Raw genomic sequence first — 14,243 nt, forward strand, 5'->3', positions numbered from 1 at the left:
CTCAACACATATATAATTGCTCACCCACTATTTTCCAGGCACTCTAACAGGCATTGGAATTGCAGAGGTAGACAAGAAGGAGAAGACTTAACCTCACAGAGCTCACATTCTGCTGGAGAAGATACAAGCTAAACAAGTAAGCAAATGTAGAGATGACATGATTTCATATAGTGGTAAATACTATGAGGAAATTAAAGCAAATCATGGTAGAGAGAGATGGGGGAGTTTAGAATAAGAATGGTGGAAGGTGGAGGAGGTAACTTCAAGTGGAGCCAAGGAGTAGAGACTTAGAGAAGAACCTTTCAAGAGAAAGAGAAAATGTCTAGTGTTCATTACGGACAGCATGAAATGAAACAAGCACTTTTTCTATATTAACTTTTACTTGTTCGTGGCACTTCATTCTTCCACATTTCCAAGCTAGGCAGAAGGATGACAGAGGGAAGATTGAGAAAATTAGGGCAGAGAAGTAGAGAGGTGACAGACCAAGGAGAAGTTTAGATTTTATCCCAAGTCTAATGAGAAGACATTGGAGGATTTAAGCAAGAGAGAGAAAAGACACATCTAGTGTAAAGAGAGAAACCATATACATCCAGTAATTTGTGTGGGTTTTCTTAAATAGCATTTTTTTTTTTTTTTTGCTATTTAGAATGGACTAAGAGCAGAGCCAGGGACACCAACTGAGAAGCGGATGTAATATACCAGACTGGGATATGGTTGCTTGAATTAGAGTAGTAATAGAGAGTAAGAAGAAGTTTGGTTTGAGATATTGTATGAAAGAAGAATTAGTAGGACTTACAAATGGATTACGTAGAGAATGAGAGCAAGGAAGTCAAAGACAGCTTCCAAAATCATGGAGTGAGCAGGTAGTTGGAAAATGACAAAACCAACAAAAAGACTGAAAACGCAACAGATTTGGGGAGGCAGATGCGGGTGGCTAGTTAAGAAGCAAGGAGTTGGTTTTGAATTTGTAAAGCTTCGGACATTTATTTGAAATCCAAAGTGGAGGTATCTAACTGTTAGAGAAAAATCTGATTAATTCAAATTTTCCTTTATCATCTGTTTTACTGTGATAAATACTATATATGATATGTGTTCTGTATAAGCAAGCTATAAAGTACAACAATAATGAGAATACCCTTGCAACATCACAATCCAAGAAATCGGTATCTACCTAGATGTTCCCCCATCTCATTCATCTATTTCCTTTTCATAGATAAATATTACCCTGAATTTTGTGTTTATCATTTTCTGAAATTTTAAAACAATGATTATATTACATATTTATGTGTCTGTAAATTTACATAATTTTACTAACTATAAGCATTAGAAGTAAAAATTGTCTATATACAGTCTTCTGGGACTTGTTTTTATTCTTTTTTTCATTGTCATCACTTGATTATTAGGCTTCTTAATTTTCTCAAACTAGTGTATTTGAAATGAAGTCACATAAAGTTCTTACTTCTATTTTTCTAGTTGCTAATGATATAAAATGAGACAAAATATTAAAATCATGAAATAGAGCTTAACAGACATGGAAGCTGGAATGAGAACATCCAATATGAATTTCATGTAAGTTACAGAGGAAAGGAGAGAAAGAATTGTGAAGAAGCAATAGTCAAAGTGAATGAAACTGGTTATATTCCCAAACTGATAGACATAAATCCACTAATATAAGAAGTACAACAAATGTTAGATGGATACATTATCAATACAAAACCACAGATAAGTAAAACTGCAGATATGAAAGACAAAGAGAATGACAAACAGATTGGTGGCAGTCATTTTAAGAGCCATAAGAAAAGCTTGAAGCCAGGGGACCAATTTTTTCATAACACTGATAGAAGGAATCAAAATAACTGTCAACCTAAGAAGTGTGTATATAGTAAAACAATTTCAAAGATCAAGTCAAAATAGAGAAAATGAAATCAGAAGGTTTCTTGATCAATTTACTTTCACTAAATGAACTTCCAAAAGATATACTTCAGGCAGAAGGAAAATAATCCCAGAAGAAATGACCGAGGTGCTTTTAGAAGGGAGAACAATTGGTAAATTCATGGGCAAATTTAAATAAATATTTGTTGTGGGTGAGTGATGCCTATCTGAGCCAGTGGTGCAGAGTTAAATAATTTACCAAGATGGTTGTAGATAAAGAAAGGCAGATTTATTAACAAAAGCAGGAAAATATGCTGCAAGGAGGCAATGAGCTGGCCAGCAGAAGAGAAACTGATTGCCAGGAAACAAAGGTTTGCTGAAGATTTTATAGAATAGTGTTTATAACGTATGCTGAAGAGAGCTTGTGCAGTACTGATAAACCAAGGTTACAGCGGGTTAACTTGCAGGTATCTGGTGATAAGTTTCTTGCAGGAGGGACCTACATGTTCTGGACCAAGAAGAAAGGCAGATTTATAGCTTATCTTCTTTCTCTTTGCTTTCCCTGGTCCTACCAGCCTGACTACTTTTCCCTAATTAAGGCTCCACAATATTGTCTGTATAAAAAAAGAAAAATAATATTGACTAAATTCTCGATTTAAAAAAAATAAAGTAGAATGAACTGTACTAAAAATATTAGCAGGAAACTAGGGAAAAGGATCATCAAAGCACTTTCAGTTCCTTGTGTATTTTACGATGAATGTTAAGATACTGATCAACTTTAGACTTCAAGATAAATGTTAAGGTCAACAATCAATAAGAAATAGAAATATACTACAAAGTTTCTAAAACCTGTTTGGTAACTTTGGTAGCGAGAAAAATTCAGCAAGAGAAAAATCTTAATCAGTCCAAAAGTGGCAATACAGCAAAGCAAAAGAAACATAAACTGGAAAAAACCAAAGCACATGATAAGATAGTGGAAATAAATACAGTGCAAAGAGATGGTCAGATTGTGTATTTTTTTAAAAGAAAAGGTAAGTATTCATTACAAGAGACTAACCTAAAACAAAGAATACCAACAGGCAAAAGATTGCAATCAAAATATAGAAAAATACATGCAAATGGTTGAAATCAAAATATAGAAAATCAAAATCAAAATACAGAAATCAAAAAATCAAAATATAGAAAAAATCTATAATGTAAAGCTAAAACTAAAATATCTAAAATGTAAAGCTAAAACTGAAAGCCTATAAAGAAAGCATATATATATATTATATATATATATGTAAGTAAGATTCAATTCACCTTATTTCACTAACAGGCGCTGCAGAAGAAATGGACAAATCCATCATTATTTTGGAGAGTTCAAAAGATCCTTTTAATTAATAATACAGTCAAGTAAGAAATAAAAAAGACTGGAAGTTTTGGAAAAGCAATATTAACAAGCTTGGTTTGTGAACATGTGAAGAAACTTGTAATTACAAAAAACTTGTATTCAGTACTTATGAGGTAGTTTTTAACAATGAGAAAATCATTAGACCTTAAGATATATTTTGCTTTTCCCTTTCTATTTAAGTGATACCAGGCTACTGGTTATCGTACCCTGTCTTGATCTGATTTTCATATTCTTTCCTTTGGGTATTTGCAGTAAATGTAAGCTCAAAAACTGTTTATTTCAAACCATAGGATTTCAAATATCAAATCTCTGCATGTATCAGTATATTTTAATATATATATCATTTTCTGGAGAAATGACAAGACATTTTACCTTGAATTAAAGTCATATTTCTCAAGGTCTGAGAATGTTCCCAATCTTTCAGTCTGAGATCATTAGTGATGTTATTCAGTACTTTCACTTCTCCTTTTATTTCCTGTTCCAAATGCACTTGTTCTTCTTTCATAGCCATAATTTCTGCTGATACATTGTAAACACGCTCCTCTAATTTACTGATTTCCTGTAAAACATAAGTGAGCATTCACAGCCTTTGTTACATACATAATTATCAAATATGAAAGTTCAAGAAACCCTCAGAGTTCAGGTTTTTAAAAACATATTATGGGAGTTTTATGGAATAAGAATATAGAAATTAGAAAACTGTTTTGAAAGTAGTAATTCTTTAATTGTGAAACATTTCCTCTTTTGACTGAATGGCTGAATGTTTACAATCACAACCCCCTTCAAAAATCAATTTAATGTATCTATGATATGTTTCTATTCCTATATATATAGATGTCAAAATGCTAACAATAAAATTAAATAAACACCATAAGGTCTTAATTTATCTGAAGTAAAATGTCTTCATACTGTACTTACAGTGGCAACATAGTCAAATTTCATGAATTTGATAGATTTATATTGGAAATTGTTTTATAGTAATAAGTGAAGTTTAATGTCATAATCCTCAGTGGTGATGATCATTGACGATAGATTTTCATACTCAATAAAACCTCGAACTCGCATATTAACAGTGCTTTACTTTCAATTTGCATTGCCTCTGTATTTGAGGCATTAGTATTTTGTATTTTCAAATACACGTATATTTTGTGTATATTTATACATACACATTCATATACTTAAGAGTGTGAAAAAGACAGAGGATCTACCTATATCCTGGAATATGCTTTTATATTTTACTCAATAATATATTAAGGATATTTGTCTATTAAAATACTTTAGAGACTGATATTTTCAGTAATTTAGTGGAATTGAATCTATTTCTCAAAATTTATTTAGGATTCCTATTCATAGTGTTTTGAGCTGTGCACTTTTCTACAACTAAACAATGCTGCCATGAACATCATTTTAAATATATTTGTATATTGATATAAGTACTTCTATAGAACATCTTCCTGAAGTGGATTTGACCAAAGGGACTAAACATTAAACAGCATTTTTGTTCAACCATTGCCGTACTACTCTCCAAATATATGCTACCATTTTTCTTCCTCTTACTGCGTATCAGCGTCCACTTTTTGCAGCTGAATACTGGGTACCATTAATATATTTAAGTTTGCATAGTAAGAGTAGGTACATAGCAAATCATTATTATTTAACTTGTTTTTCAAGTTATAGTGAGGTTAAAGTATCCAGTCATTAAATTTCTGACAATTAATATTTATTAATTTTTCTTTTAGATCATTTGCTTGGTTTTCTCTTTCAGCACTGGGCTTTTTCTTTTTGATGAACCAAATCTTCTCATCTATTCTGGTAATAATTTTTGTCTCTCTGTTCTACTTTTATCCCATTTTCTGTCTTCATTGTATGCTTTATTATTGTATTAAGTACTCCTATGTTCTAAAGTTGATAGATACTCATTTCCGATTTGCACATGGGGAAATAAGCCAGTGGTATGTTTTTCTTTAATCCAGAAGTAAAAAGAATATTACACTCTCTTGAGCTGGACTAGACTAGACAAGCTTAGGTGAGAGGATCAAGATGGTCAGAGTGCAGGACCTTCGAAAATAAATGAATGTGCGTTTAGATTTGCCTCTTCAATGACACTATACTTAAGCAGAGAGACTTATCAGCTTTCATTGCTCTAACTGTGCCTTCTCCCAAACAAAACCTTATTCTAGATTAGAATTTCTCTATCTTGCACCTCCTCCTTCCCTGACCATTGAATATTTTCTGTACAATACCATCATTACACTAAAGGTGAAATAGTGAGCATGGATGTTTGTGGGGCACACCACCATGATAAATACACTTGACTTAATTTAGGGGGCTAAAAATTGCTGCAAGTATGTCAGGTAGTTCCAGACATTCAGCATACAGTGTTAAGTGACTAGACAGTGATTTTGCTTCCTAGAAATGAGGAATCATCCAGGTTTTTCATCATACCTAAAAGCTGAGGCTACTTTTTCTTTCTTTCTTTCTTTTTTTTTTTTTTGAGACGGAGTCTCGCACTGTCACCCAGGCTGGAGTGCAATGGCATGATCTCGGCTCACTGCAACCTCCACCTCCTGGGTTCAAGTGGTTCTCCCGAGTAGCTGGGATTACAGGTGCACACTACCACACCTGACTAATTTTTTTTTTTAATTTTGTAGAGATGGGGTTTCACTATGTTGGCCAGACTGGTCTCGAACTCCTGACCTCGTGGTCCACCCACCTCGGCCTCCCAAAGTGCTGGGATTACAGGCGTGAGGCACTGCGCCTGGCCGCTGAGGCTACCTTCTTATTCCCTTCTTTGAAAACTGCACATGGTGTTTACATTTGTCAAATTTCATTGGAAATTATTTTTACTGGGAGGAGGAAAAGTGTATTTAATTTCAAAAAATCCTATATAGCATCCACACACTCCCTCCACATGCTACCACCAGTGACCCTCCTAGAAACAGACATTTAATTTTGTAGTCATACAGTCCTTTTCACCTCTATGGATGAAGATGATAAATGCCACCCCTGTCTTTCATTTGGTGCCAATGTTCTTCCTCTTTCTTTCAAATTAATTTTTGATGTGTCCTTGATAAGTGTTATGCTGGTGTCACTTATAACCTATTTCCTCAAACGCCATTTACAAATGCAGGCATTCATTTAATTTATTTATTCCTACATTGAGCTAAAGATTCAAAGGTCAATAAAATTATTCAAGCAACGGGGATGAGAGTCCCAATGTTGTTTTTCAGTGTACACAGGAGTACACACACACACACACGCACTGGCACTGACCTAGTTTCTAAGTCTCTGTGAGTGACTACTGTTTTTAAAGATGTATATAGCTTTCAAATTTCACCATTCCCTTGCATTTCCTTTTCTAATGCTGGAATTCCCTCCAAAATTTAAGTGTAATCTATCGAAACTCAAACAGCTCACTGATCACCAGATTTTGATTGTTTCCATTAATTATCACTTCAAACAGGTTCAAAATTTCTACCACCTTCCAGATAGTTTCCAATTTGCTTTCAATTCCTCATGTTTGGGTTCAAAAGCATTCCATGGTCAGCCAGGCGCAGTGGTTCATGCCTGTAATCCCAGCACCTTGGAAGGCCAGGACGGGCGGATCACCTGAGGCCAGGAGTTTGAGATCAGCCTGGCCAAAATGGTGCAAACTCTGTCTCCACTAAAAATACAGAAATTAGCCGGGTGAGGTGGCACGTGCCTTTGATCCCAGCTACATGGGAGGCTGAGGCATGAGAATCACTTGACCCTGGGAGGCAGAGGTTGCAGTGAGCCATGATCTCACCACTGCACTCCAGCCTGGGCAACAGAGTGAGACTCCATCTCAAAAACAAACAAACAAACAAACAAAAACATTCCATGGTCTCTGCAGGATTTAATGCACTGCCAGAATCAAATGTATCCTTCTTCTTCCATCTCATCCACCTTCCCTCTGTCCTTACTTCATCTCAGTGCTCTTCTGACCCTATTTCTACATAAATAGTATTTCTTCTCCATTCTTCTCTCCCCCCAACTTAATCAATGTCTATCCTGATAACTAACATTTTCGCTTCCTCTCTTTCTTATATTATTCAAAACTATGGACACTTTCTTCTTTGTATACTTTCTCTAATCTTTCTATAGCCCAAGGCTTTGATATCCCAATACCCTTTGATATGCTTACTTATTAACAATGTAGGAAACACTGACAGATTTTAGACGTGACATGGAATAGAAACGGAATATCAACATGTTGGGATGAGGTTCACCAACAGACTCCCCATACAAAAACTGTAATACCATTGTCTTCTGACACCTTAAGGTGAGGACCATGTATAAGTTCAAAAGTTCTGAGTGAAACTTACAAATAAAAAAAAAATCTAAGCATATCAAATGGGTCTGTTGCAAAATTCACACATACAGAGTGTTCACTTCTCAAGATCTGCTAAGATAATCTAAAAATTATGATTTGTTTAGGCAGTCTAAAAAGACATTTTAACAGTATTTATAAAATATGTAAAGGGAGTCTATATTCAATGGGAAAAATTTCCCCTTTTTCTAAGAGTTTAGAGAAGGCAAATCCGTTTTAAATCCCTTAACATTCGTTTAAAATCTGGATAAGTTAGCCATAGAAATCAGGGCAAACAGGATGATGAAACAGGGTTTGCAACTTTTGCTTTCCTGTACTGCCTAAGGAGACGAGACTTGGATGGATTCAGTTCCAGCAAGTGACCTTGCAGTCCACAAACTCTTACCTCTTGTTGTTTGAAGGTATTCTCTTGGATTTTGCCATTCAGATTTTCTATGTTGAGCTGCAAATCAAGCAATGTGGTATTCAAACTTATTAAGGACTTGGAGATTTCATCTATTGCATTCCCATGTCCCTGGACTGAGGAAAACAAGGTACTTAGCTGCAGAAGAATGTCATTAAATCTTTGATCAGTTGTCATGCTGAAATTTTGGAAATGCTCTGTGTCCATGAGGTTGGCTTCCATGTCTGAAATATGCTGGATTCTCTTCTCCATGTTGCTCATGTGTTCCATAAAGACTTCTTGAAATCTCATTTCCTCTTCGCTGTCATTTCCTTTTCCCATGAGACTTTGAGTTATATCATTTGCATTAGTTGAACCAACTGAGCAATTCTTCGTTTCCCACTTCAGGAGTTGAGCTGTATATTTAAGTAAAAATAAACCAGTCATGGCCTGATCCTTGAATGCATACACGATCCCATCCCATATCATTCCATTCTGTTCATTTTATTCCATTCCATTCCAACTTTTTCAACGCTAGGCTAAATCGAGTATTTTTAAATCTACAATGTGTGAACTACGCTAAGTATATTGCTGAGAAGCATACATTCTCCCTTTCCTGTTTTACGTTAAGATGATTCCAGGATTATATCATGCTTTCTGAATTGCTGCTTATATGAATCTTCTTGGCCATTGATTTTGGCCTTGCCATTTAAAAAAAAATTCTATAGATTATGAAAGGCTATGTGTCGACGGAACTGTTGTTAGAATAAAGCGGACTAATGCTTAATACAGTTTCTGAAGTAAGCATGTTGAATATGTTAACAATGGCAGTGATAATCATGATGACGACAAAAGCAATAAGTGGTGAAATAGTGGTGTCATGCATAATATGGATAAATTGTTGGTTTATCTTCTTCATTCTTTCACTTGAGCTGCCAGAAAAGCGTCATTTTCAGTTAATACGGACCTAATTCACAGTTGGTGGAGCAGGAAATTGGGCAAATACATTTTTTCTCTTTATAAAGGTACGATACTCATAAGACTCCTTTTTAACTATTATAAAATATATATTCACAGCAGAAATTTTAGAAAATATAGATAATATGGAAAAACAATTTACCATGAATCTCACCACCCTAGCTAAAACTCTAGGATTTTGGTGTACGTGTCTCAACCCTTATCATATTATTATCTTAAAATATGACATTTTTAAACAATCTGGAAACAACTTTTTAATGTAATGCTCTATTATAAGTACTTTTTTATATTATTTAATATTATTCTACAAAAATAATTTTAAAAACTCCATTGTAGTATACATATGGATCTGCCAGATCTATTTAAAAAATAGCTGCATTTAGTTTGCCTCTGTTTTCAGTAATATAGTCAATGTTTTGATGAACAATCTTGTGATTATTTCCCAAATTAAAAAAAATTATATTCTAAAATAGTATTTTAGGAACATACTGAGCTGCTGATAGATATCCCCAAATGGGCATATGTTCTCTAAACAAGCTAATTATCATTCTGAAATAATCTAAAGCAATATGTCTTCTAGTTTCAAAAAAATAAAAGGCTTAAACATTAACTTTTTATGCAAAAATAGGCCAGGTGCATTGGCTCATGCCTGTAATCCCAGCACTTTGGGAGGCACAGGCAGGTGGATCACCAGGTCAGGAGATCAAGACCATCCTGGCCAACATAATGAAACCCCATCTCTACTAAAAATACAAAAATTAGCCGGGCGTGGTGGCGGGCGCCTGCAGGCCCATCTACTCAGGAGGCTGAGGCAGGAGAATCGCTTGAACCTGGGAGGCAGAGGTTGCAGTGAGCCAAGATTGTGCCATTGCACTCCAGCCTGGGCAACAGAGCGAGATTCCATCTCAAAAAAAACAAAACAAAACATGAATAATTATAGACAATGAGGAAAATGTTAAACACAATCTTATCACTATTCAGTCACGGCTGAGGTTTTCTGTTTTCCTACATCTCTCTATATGTATCTATTTATACCTTTTATCTACATGTATGTTAGTCATATTCATATTAGATTGGATTTATAAGATTTTCCGCATTTGACAATTATGGAACAACAAAAAGAATAATTTCATATTGCTCAAAAATACATGCAGCTCCACCTGAGTCTATCAATTTTCCAATAAAAGTGATATGGTGATAGTACCATTTTTATAGATTTTTGAGAATTAAACAACAGATGAAAAACATTTAGTTCTACCCTTAACTCAAGGATTTTGTTCAATAACTAACAGCTTGGTGTTTACATAGGATCTAGTTCCCTGATTCTAGAATCTTCCTACACTCCTCCATTACCAACTAGGCTACTGTGAACAAGTTACTTATCGCTCTCCTTGCTTTGGTTTTCTCAATTTGTAAAAGTAACAATTACCTCAACAGTGGTGCTGAGCACAAATTAAATAGGCATATCTATTCCTCTAAAGTGCCTTGTACATGAGAAACATTATCTCAGTTACAGAGTCCACCGTATTTACTACCTTTACTTAAAGAGGCTGTGTGTGGATCACCTGAGGTCAGGAGTTCGAGACCGGCCTGGCAAACATGGTGAAACCCCGTCTCTACTAAAAATACAAAAATTAGCCAGGCATGGTGGTGGGTGCCTGCAGTCCCAGCTACTCGGGAGGTTGAGGCAGGAGAATTGCTTGAGCCCGGGAGGTGGAGGTTGCAGTGTGCCGAGATTGGGCCACTGCACTGCACTCCAGCCTGCCTGACAGAGCAAGACTCTGTCTCAAAAAAAAAAAAAAAAAAAAAAGAAGCTGTTTGATGAGCATTACTACTGTAGCTATTATTACATTAAGAGTGACATCCTAAATATGCAGTTAAATTCTAATTTCAAAAAATACATGATACCATATTTTTCCTTGTTTTATTAATTTAATATTAGCTTATTTGAAATAACAAAATATAATATTTTGATGTGATCTACAATAGAGTTTGTATTGAGTATGTTACTCTATATGTCTTAACGTACCAATACCTTGGAAATAAAAGTATATTTCTTAACTGTATCTCATCACATTTATTAAATTCATTGTGGGGACCAAGTTTTGGGTTGACAGCCGCATCCATGCATTCATTAATTCTATGATTTAATTCTTATATACTATGTGGAAAGTATTGCTTGAGTTACTCTGGGAATAAAAGAACAATTGGGAATGGAATTTGACTGTAACAATGAGGAGCCCAAATAAACAATTTTATCAAAATTACTTCAAAATTTTCCTCTAACGTTGTACTTTTTTGATTATTATTTCTTTTGAAGTAGCAGTTAAGAATTTAGATTCTAGAATAGAACTGCCTGGGTTAGCAATTCTGGCTCTGCCCTTTATAAACTATGGCATTGGACAAGTTACTTAATCTGTTATTGCCTCTATTTCACCATCTGTATAAATGGGGTACTAATAGTCAGTGTCCAAATAATTAAATGAACTATATGTAAAATACTTAGACCACTTCCTGGCATGTAATAAGCACTTGCAAAGTTTCAGGTTTTTGCTATGATTAATATTTGGATTCAAGATGTGTGATTCAAGTACCTATATGCCCAATATTGATTAACTATGGGGAAGTAGCATTGTGTGATAAAAATCTTTTTCTGGAGTTGGATGTTCCTATGAACACAGTCATCTCTCTGCTTTATTTTACTATGCACACTGCTCTGATTGCTCAACCATATAGTTTTACTTTCACTGGAAATAAGATTTATTTTGTATCAGTAAAGCTAATATTTTTCACAATATGGAAAGAGAAGCCCCAATGTGACTAAGGTCATATGACCAACTATTTTTAATTTGACAACAAGTTAAACATGAGTTGACAGTAAATGCTACATTTTGTTAATAGATCTAAAAACACAAGTTGGCTGTTTCATCGAACCCTGAGTGAAAACTAATTTTTCTATAAAATGTTAACTTTTTATCATATATCTAGGTAAAGAATGCCAGGGTTTATATTTTCAAAAGTTCACTTATTTTTATTGGAGAGATGGCATTTTGTGACTTTTCTGTTTCACATATGAAAGGAGACAGAATTTTATGGTCTGTGCAACAACCTACGGACAGGGTTATATTTGATTCTACAGATCATATCTACTCTTCCATATTGGAATTATCTTTTCATACCCCAAATGGATATTGTTTTCAGCTAAAGAATTTTTAGTATTTCAGTAACAATTTATATATATATATATATATAAATTCTTGATTTTTATCTTATTGTTCTGACACAGTATTATGTTGTTACACTCTGACAGTGTTTCAGCAGCTTCTTTAAGAAAAGATTGTAAATGGAATAAACCTTATAATTAAGAAAATACCCCTCAATATATAATTTACTTCATAGAGTTTTATATATAATCTATTTCACCCATCAATTCATATTTGCCAAACTTCTACCATTTTAGGGATATATTCTGTCTACATTTGTAATTTTTTATGCCAAGTAGAGATACATATTGCTTTTTAGTTTCTTTTTGAAAAATATACTGATCTACAACTTAATTAAAGTTGTAAGTGGATTGTGAATTGTTTGTTGTTAATACATAATAAACATAGTGAGGCCTTTTCCAAATTCTGGTGAATCTGATACTGATGTGAACTTATAAAATTTGAACATTCTTAGTGTCTAGTCAATTTTAGTCGGTACCTATTGTAGTTTCAGTAAACAAACTACTTCAAATCAATCATTGTAAAATCCAGAATAAATGTGTTGACTTGGTAGTATTTTCTAAGAGCTCGGGGACTTTGAACTTGATTAGAACCTTGAATTATTTTCCGACTCCTGTCTGCACTCTGAACGAGCCTTTCAGAAGCTGCGGTCCCTGGTGCTGGTACTGCAGGCAGTGATTTGCATAAAGGTGATGAAATCTACTCAAATTCTAATTGGTTTATATGTAATAATCCCAACAATGAAGCATCATTTAGTTATACATTTCAAATTACAGATAAGCATAGACATAAACAAACATACAGATAACCTTGATTTACCAGGAAATTGATTGTTTAATGCCAAACGTGTCAGGTCCTTTTACTCAGACAACAATAGTTTGGTTGGTTGGTTGTTATGGTTGGCTTTTTGTTTTAGTTTATTTTTAATGGCCAAAAAGAAGTTAATTGTTACCTCTGGAGAATATTTTCCTGTGCTGACTTTTTTGTTTTTTCTTTTTCTTTTGAGACGGAGTCTCGCTCTGTCCCCTCAGGCTGGAGCGCACTGGCGCGATCTCGGCTCACTGCAAGTTCCACCTCCTGGGTTCACGCCATTCTCCTGGCTCAGCCTCCCGAGTAGCTGGGACTACAGGCACCCGCCACCACTCCTGGCTAATTTTTTTGTATTTTTAGTAGAGACGGGGTTTCACCATGTTAGCCAGGATGGTCTCGATCTTCTGACCTCGTGATCTGCCCGCCTCGGCCTCCCAAAGTGCTGGGATTACAGGCATGAGCCACCGTGCCCAGCCGACTTTTTTGTTTTTTTATTGGCCAACCATGTTGTTTTATAAAGACTTAATTAAACTGGGAGACAAGAGACCAGAGTAACTAGGGTTCAGAAGTCTTGGATGGGAACTCCAGCTCCAATACTGAGCTGTTTGAATTTTCTTATGTGGATAATGAGAATAATTACAGTCTCTGTACAGAGGTTAATTGTAAGGGTGTATTATTGTTTTCATTCTTTCTTTCTTAGTGGAATTTTTGCTCTGTCTTGGAATACTTCCTTAGACTGCCCTGTAGCAGAGGAACTTTGGCCTGGTCTTTAGGAACTTTTTTGTTGTTGTTGTTAAACTGCTTAGTATGCACATAAAAATGTATCTAATTCCCAGCCTATCTCTTATTAGAGCACATGGGCAGACATTTTATCAGTCATATAGAGAAGAGGAGAGCTATAAGGCATATAAATTCAAATGCCAATCAAAAAAAGCATATGGGAAGACATTTTATCAGTCATATAGAGAAGAGGAGAGCTAAAAGGCATATAAATTCAAATGCCAATCGAAGTACATCAAATCCATCCAAAATGCTACGAGGGGAATAATATTTACATAAGTGCTTACAGTGTATACAAGCTATCTACCCTTGTAGAAACAGTCAAATCTATCTCCGGTTCAAGTCAGACTCTCCAAAGAAATATATACCTCAAGAACATCATTTTGAGCCCAAGTATCACGTTGTATATTTTTTCTTTGAGAAGATACTATCAGGTTATTTTTAGAGATATTT

At 34.8% G+C, this 14,243-nt stretch overlaps 1 protein-coding gene across 2 annotated transcripts in view; it reads right to left on the minus strand.

Annotated features, from left to right (window-relative positions):
- MSR1 (macrophage scavenger receptor 1) overlaps window positions 1-14,243 on the minus strand; it is an 87,868-nt gene that overhangs the window by 52,892 nt on the left and 20,733 nt on the right. For both annotated transcript variants that reach the window (XM_019031879.3, XM_019031880.3), the window contains exons 4-5: window positions 8,002-8,414; window positions 3,638-3,824 (exon numbers count right to left, since the gene is read on the minus strand). In XM_019031879.3, the coding sequence (XP_018887424.3) occupies window positions 3,638-3,824; window positions 8,002-8,414 (600 nt within the window). The remainder of the gene's footprint in view (window positions 1-3,637; window positions 3,825-8,001; window positions 8,415-14,243) is intronic.

This window comes from Gorilla gorilla, chromosome 7 (assembly GCF_029281585.2).
Source record: "Gorilla gorilla gorilla isolate KB3781 chromosome 7, NHGRI_mGorGor1-v2.1_pri, whole genome shotgun sequence".
Classification (NCBI taxonomy): domain Eukaryota; kingdom Metazoa; phylum Chordata; class Mammalia; order Primates; family Hominidae; genus Gorilla; species Gorilla gorilla.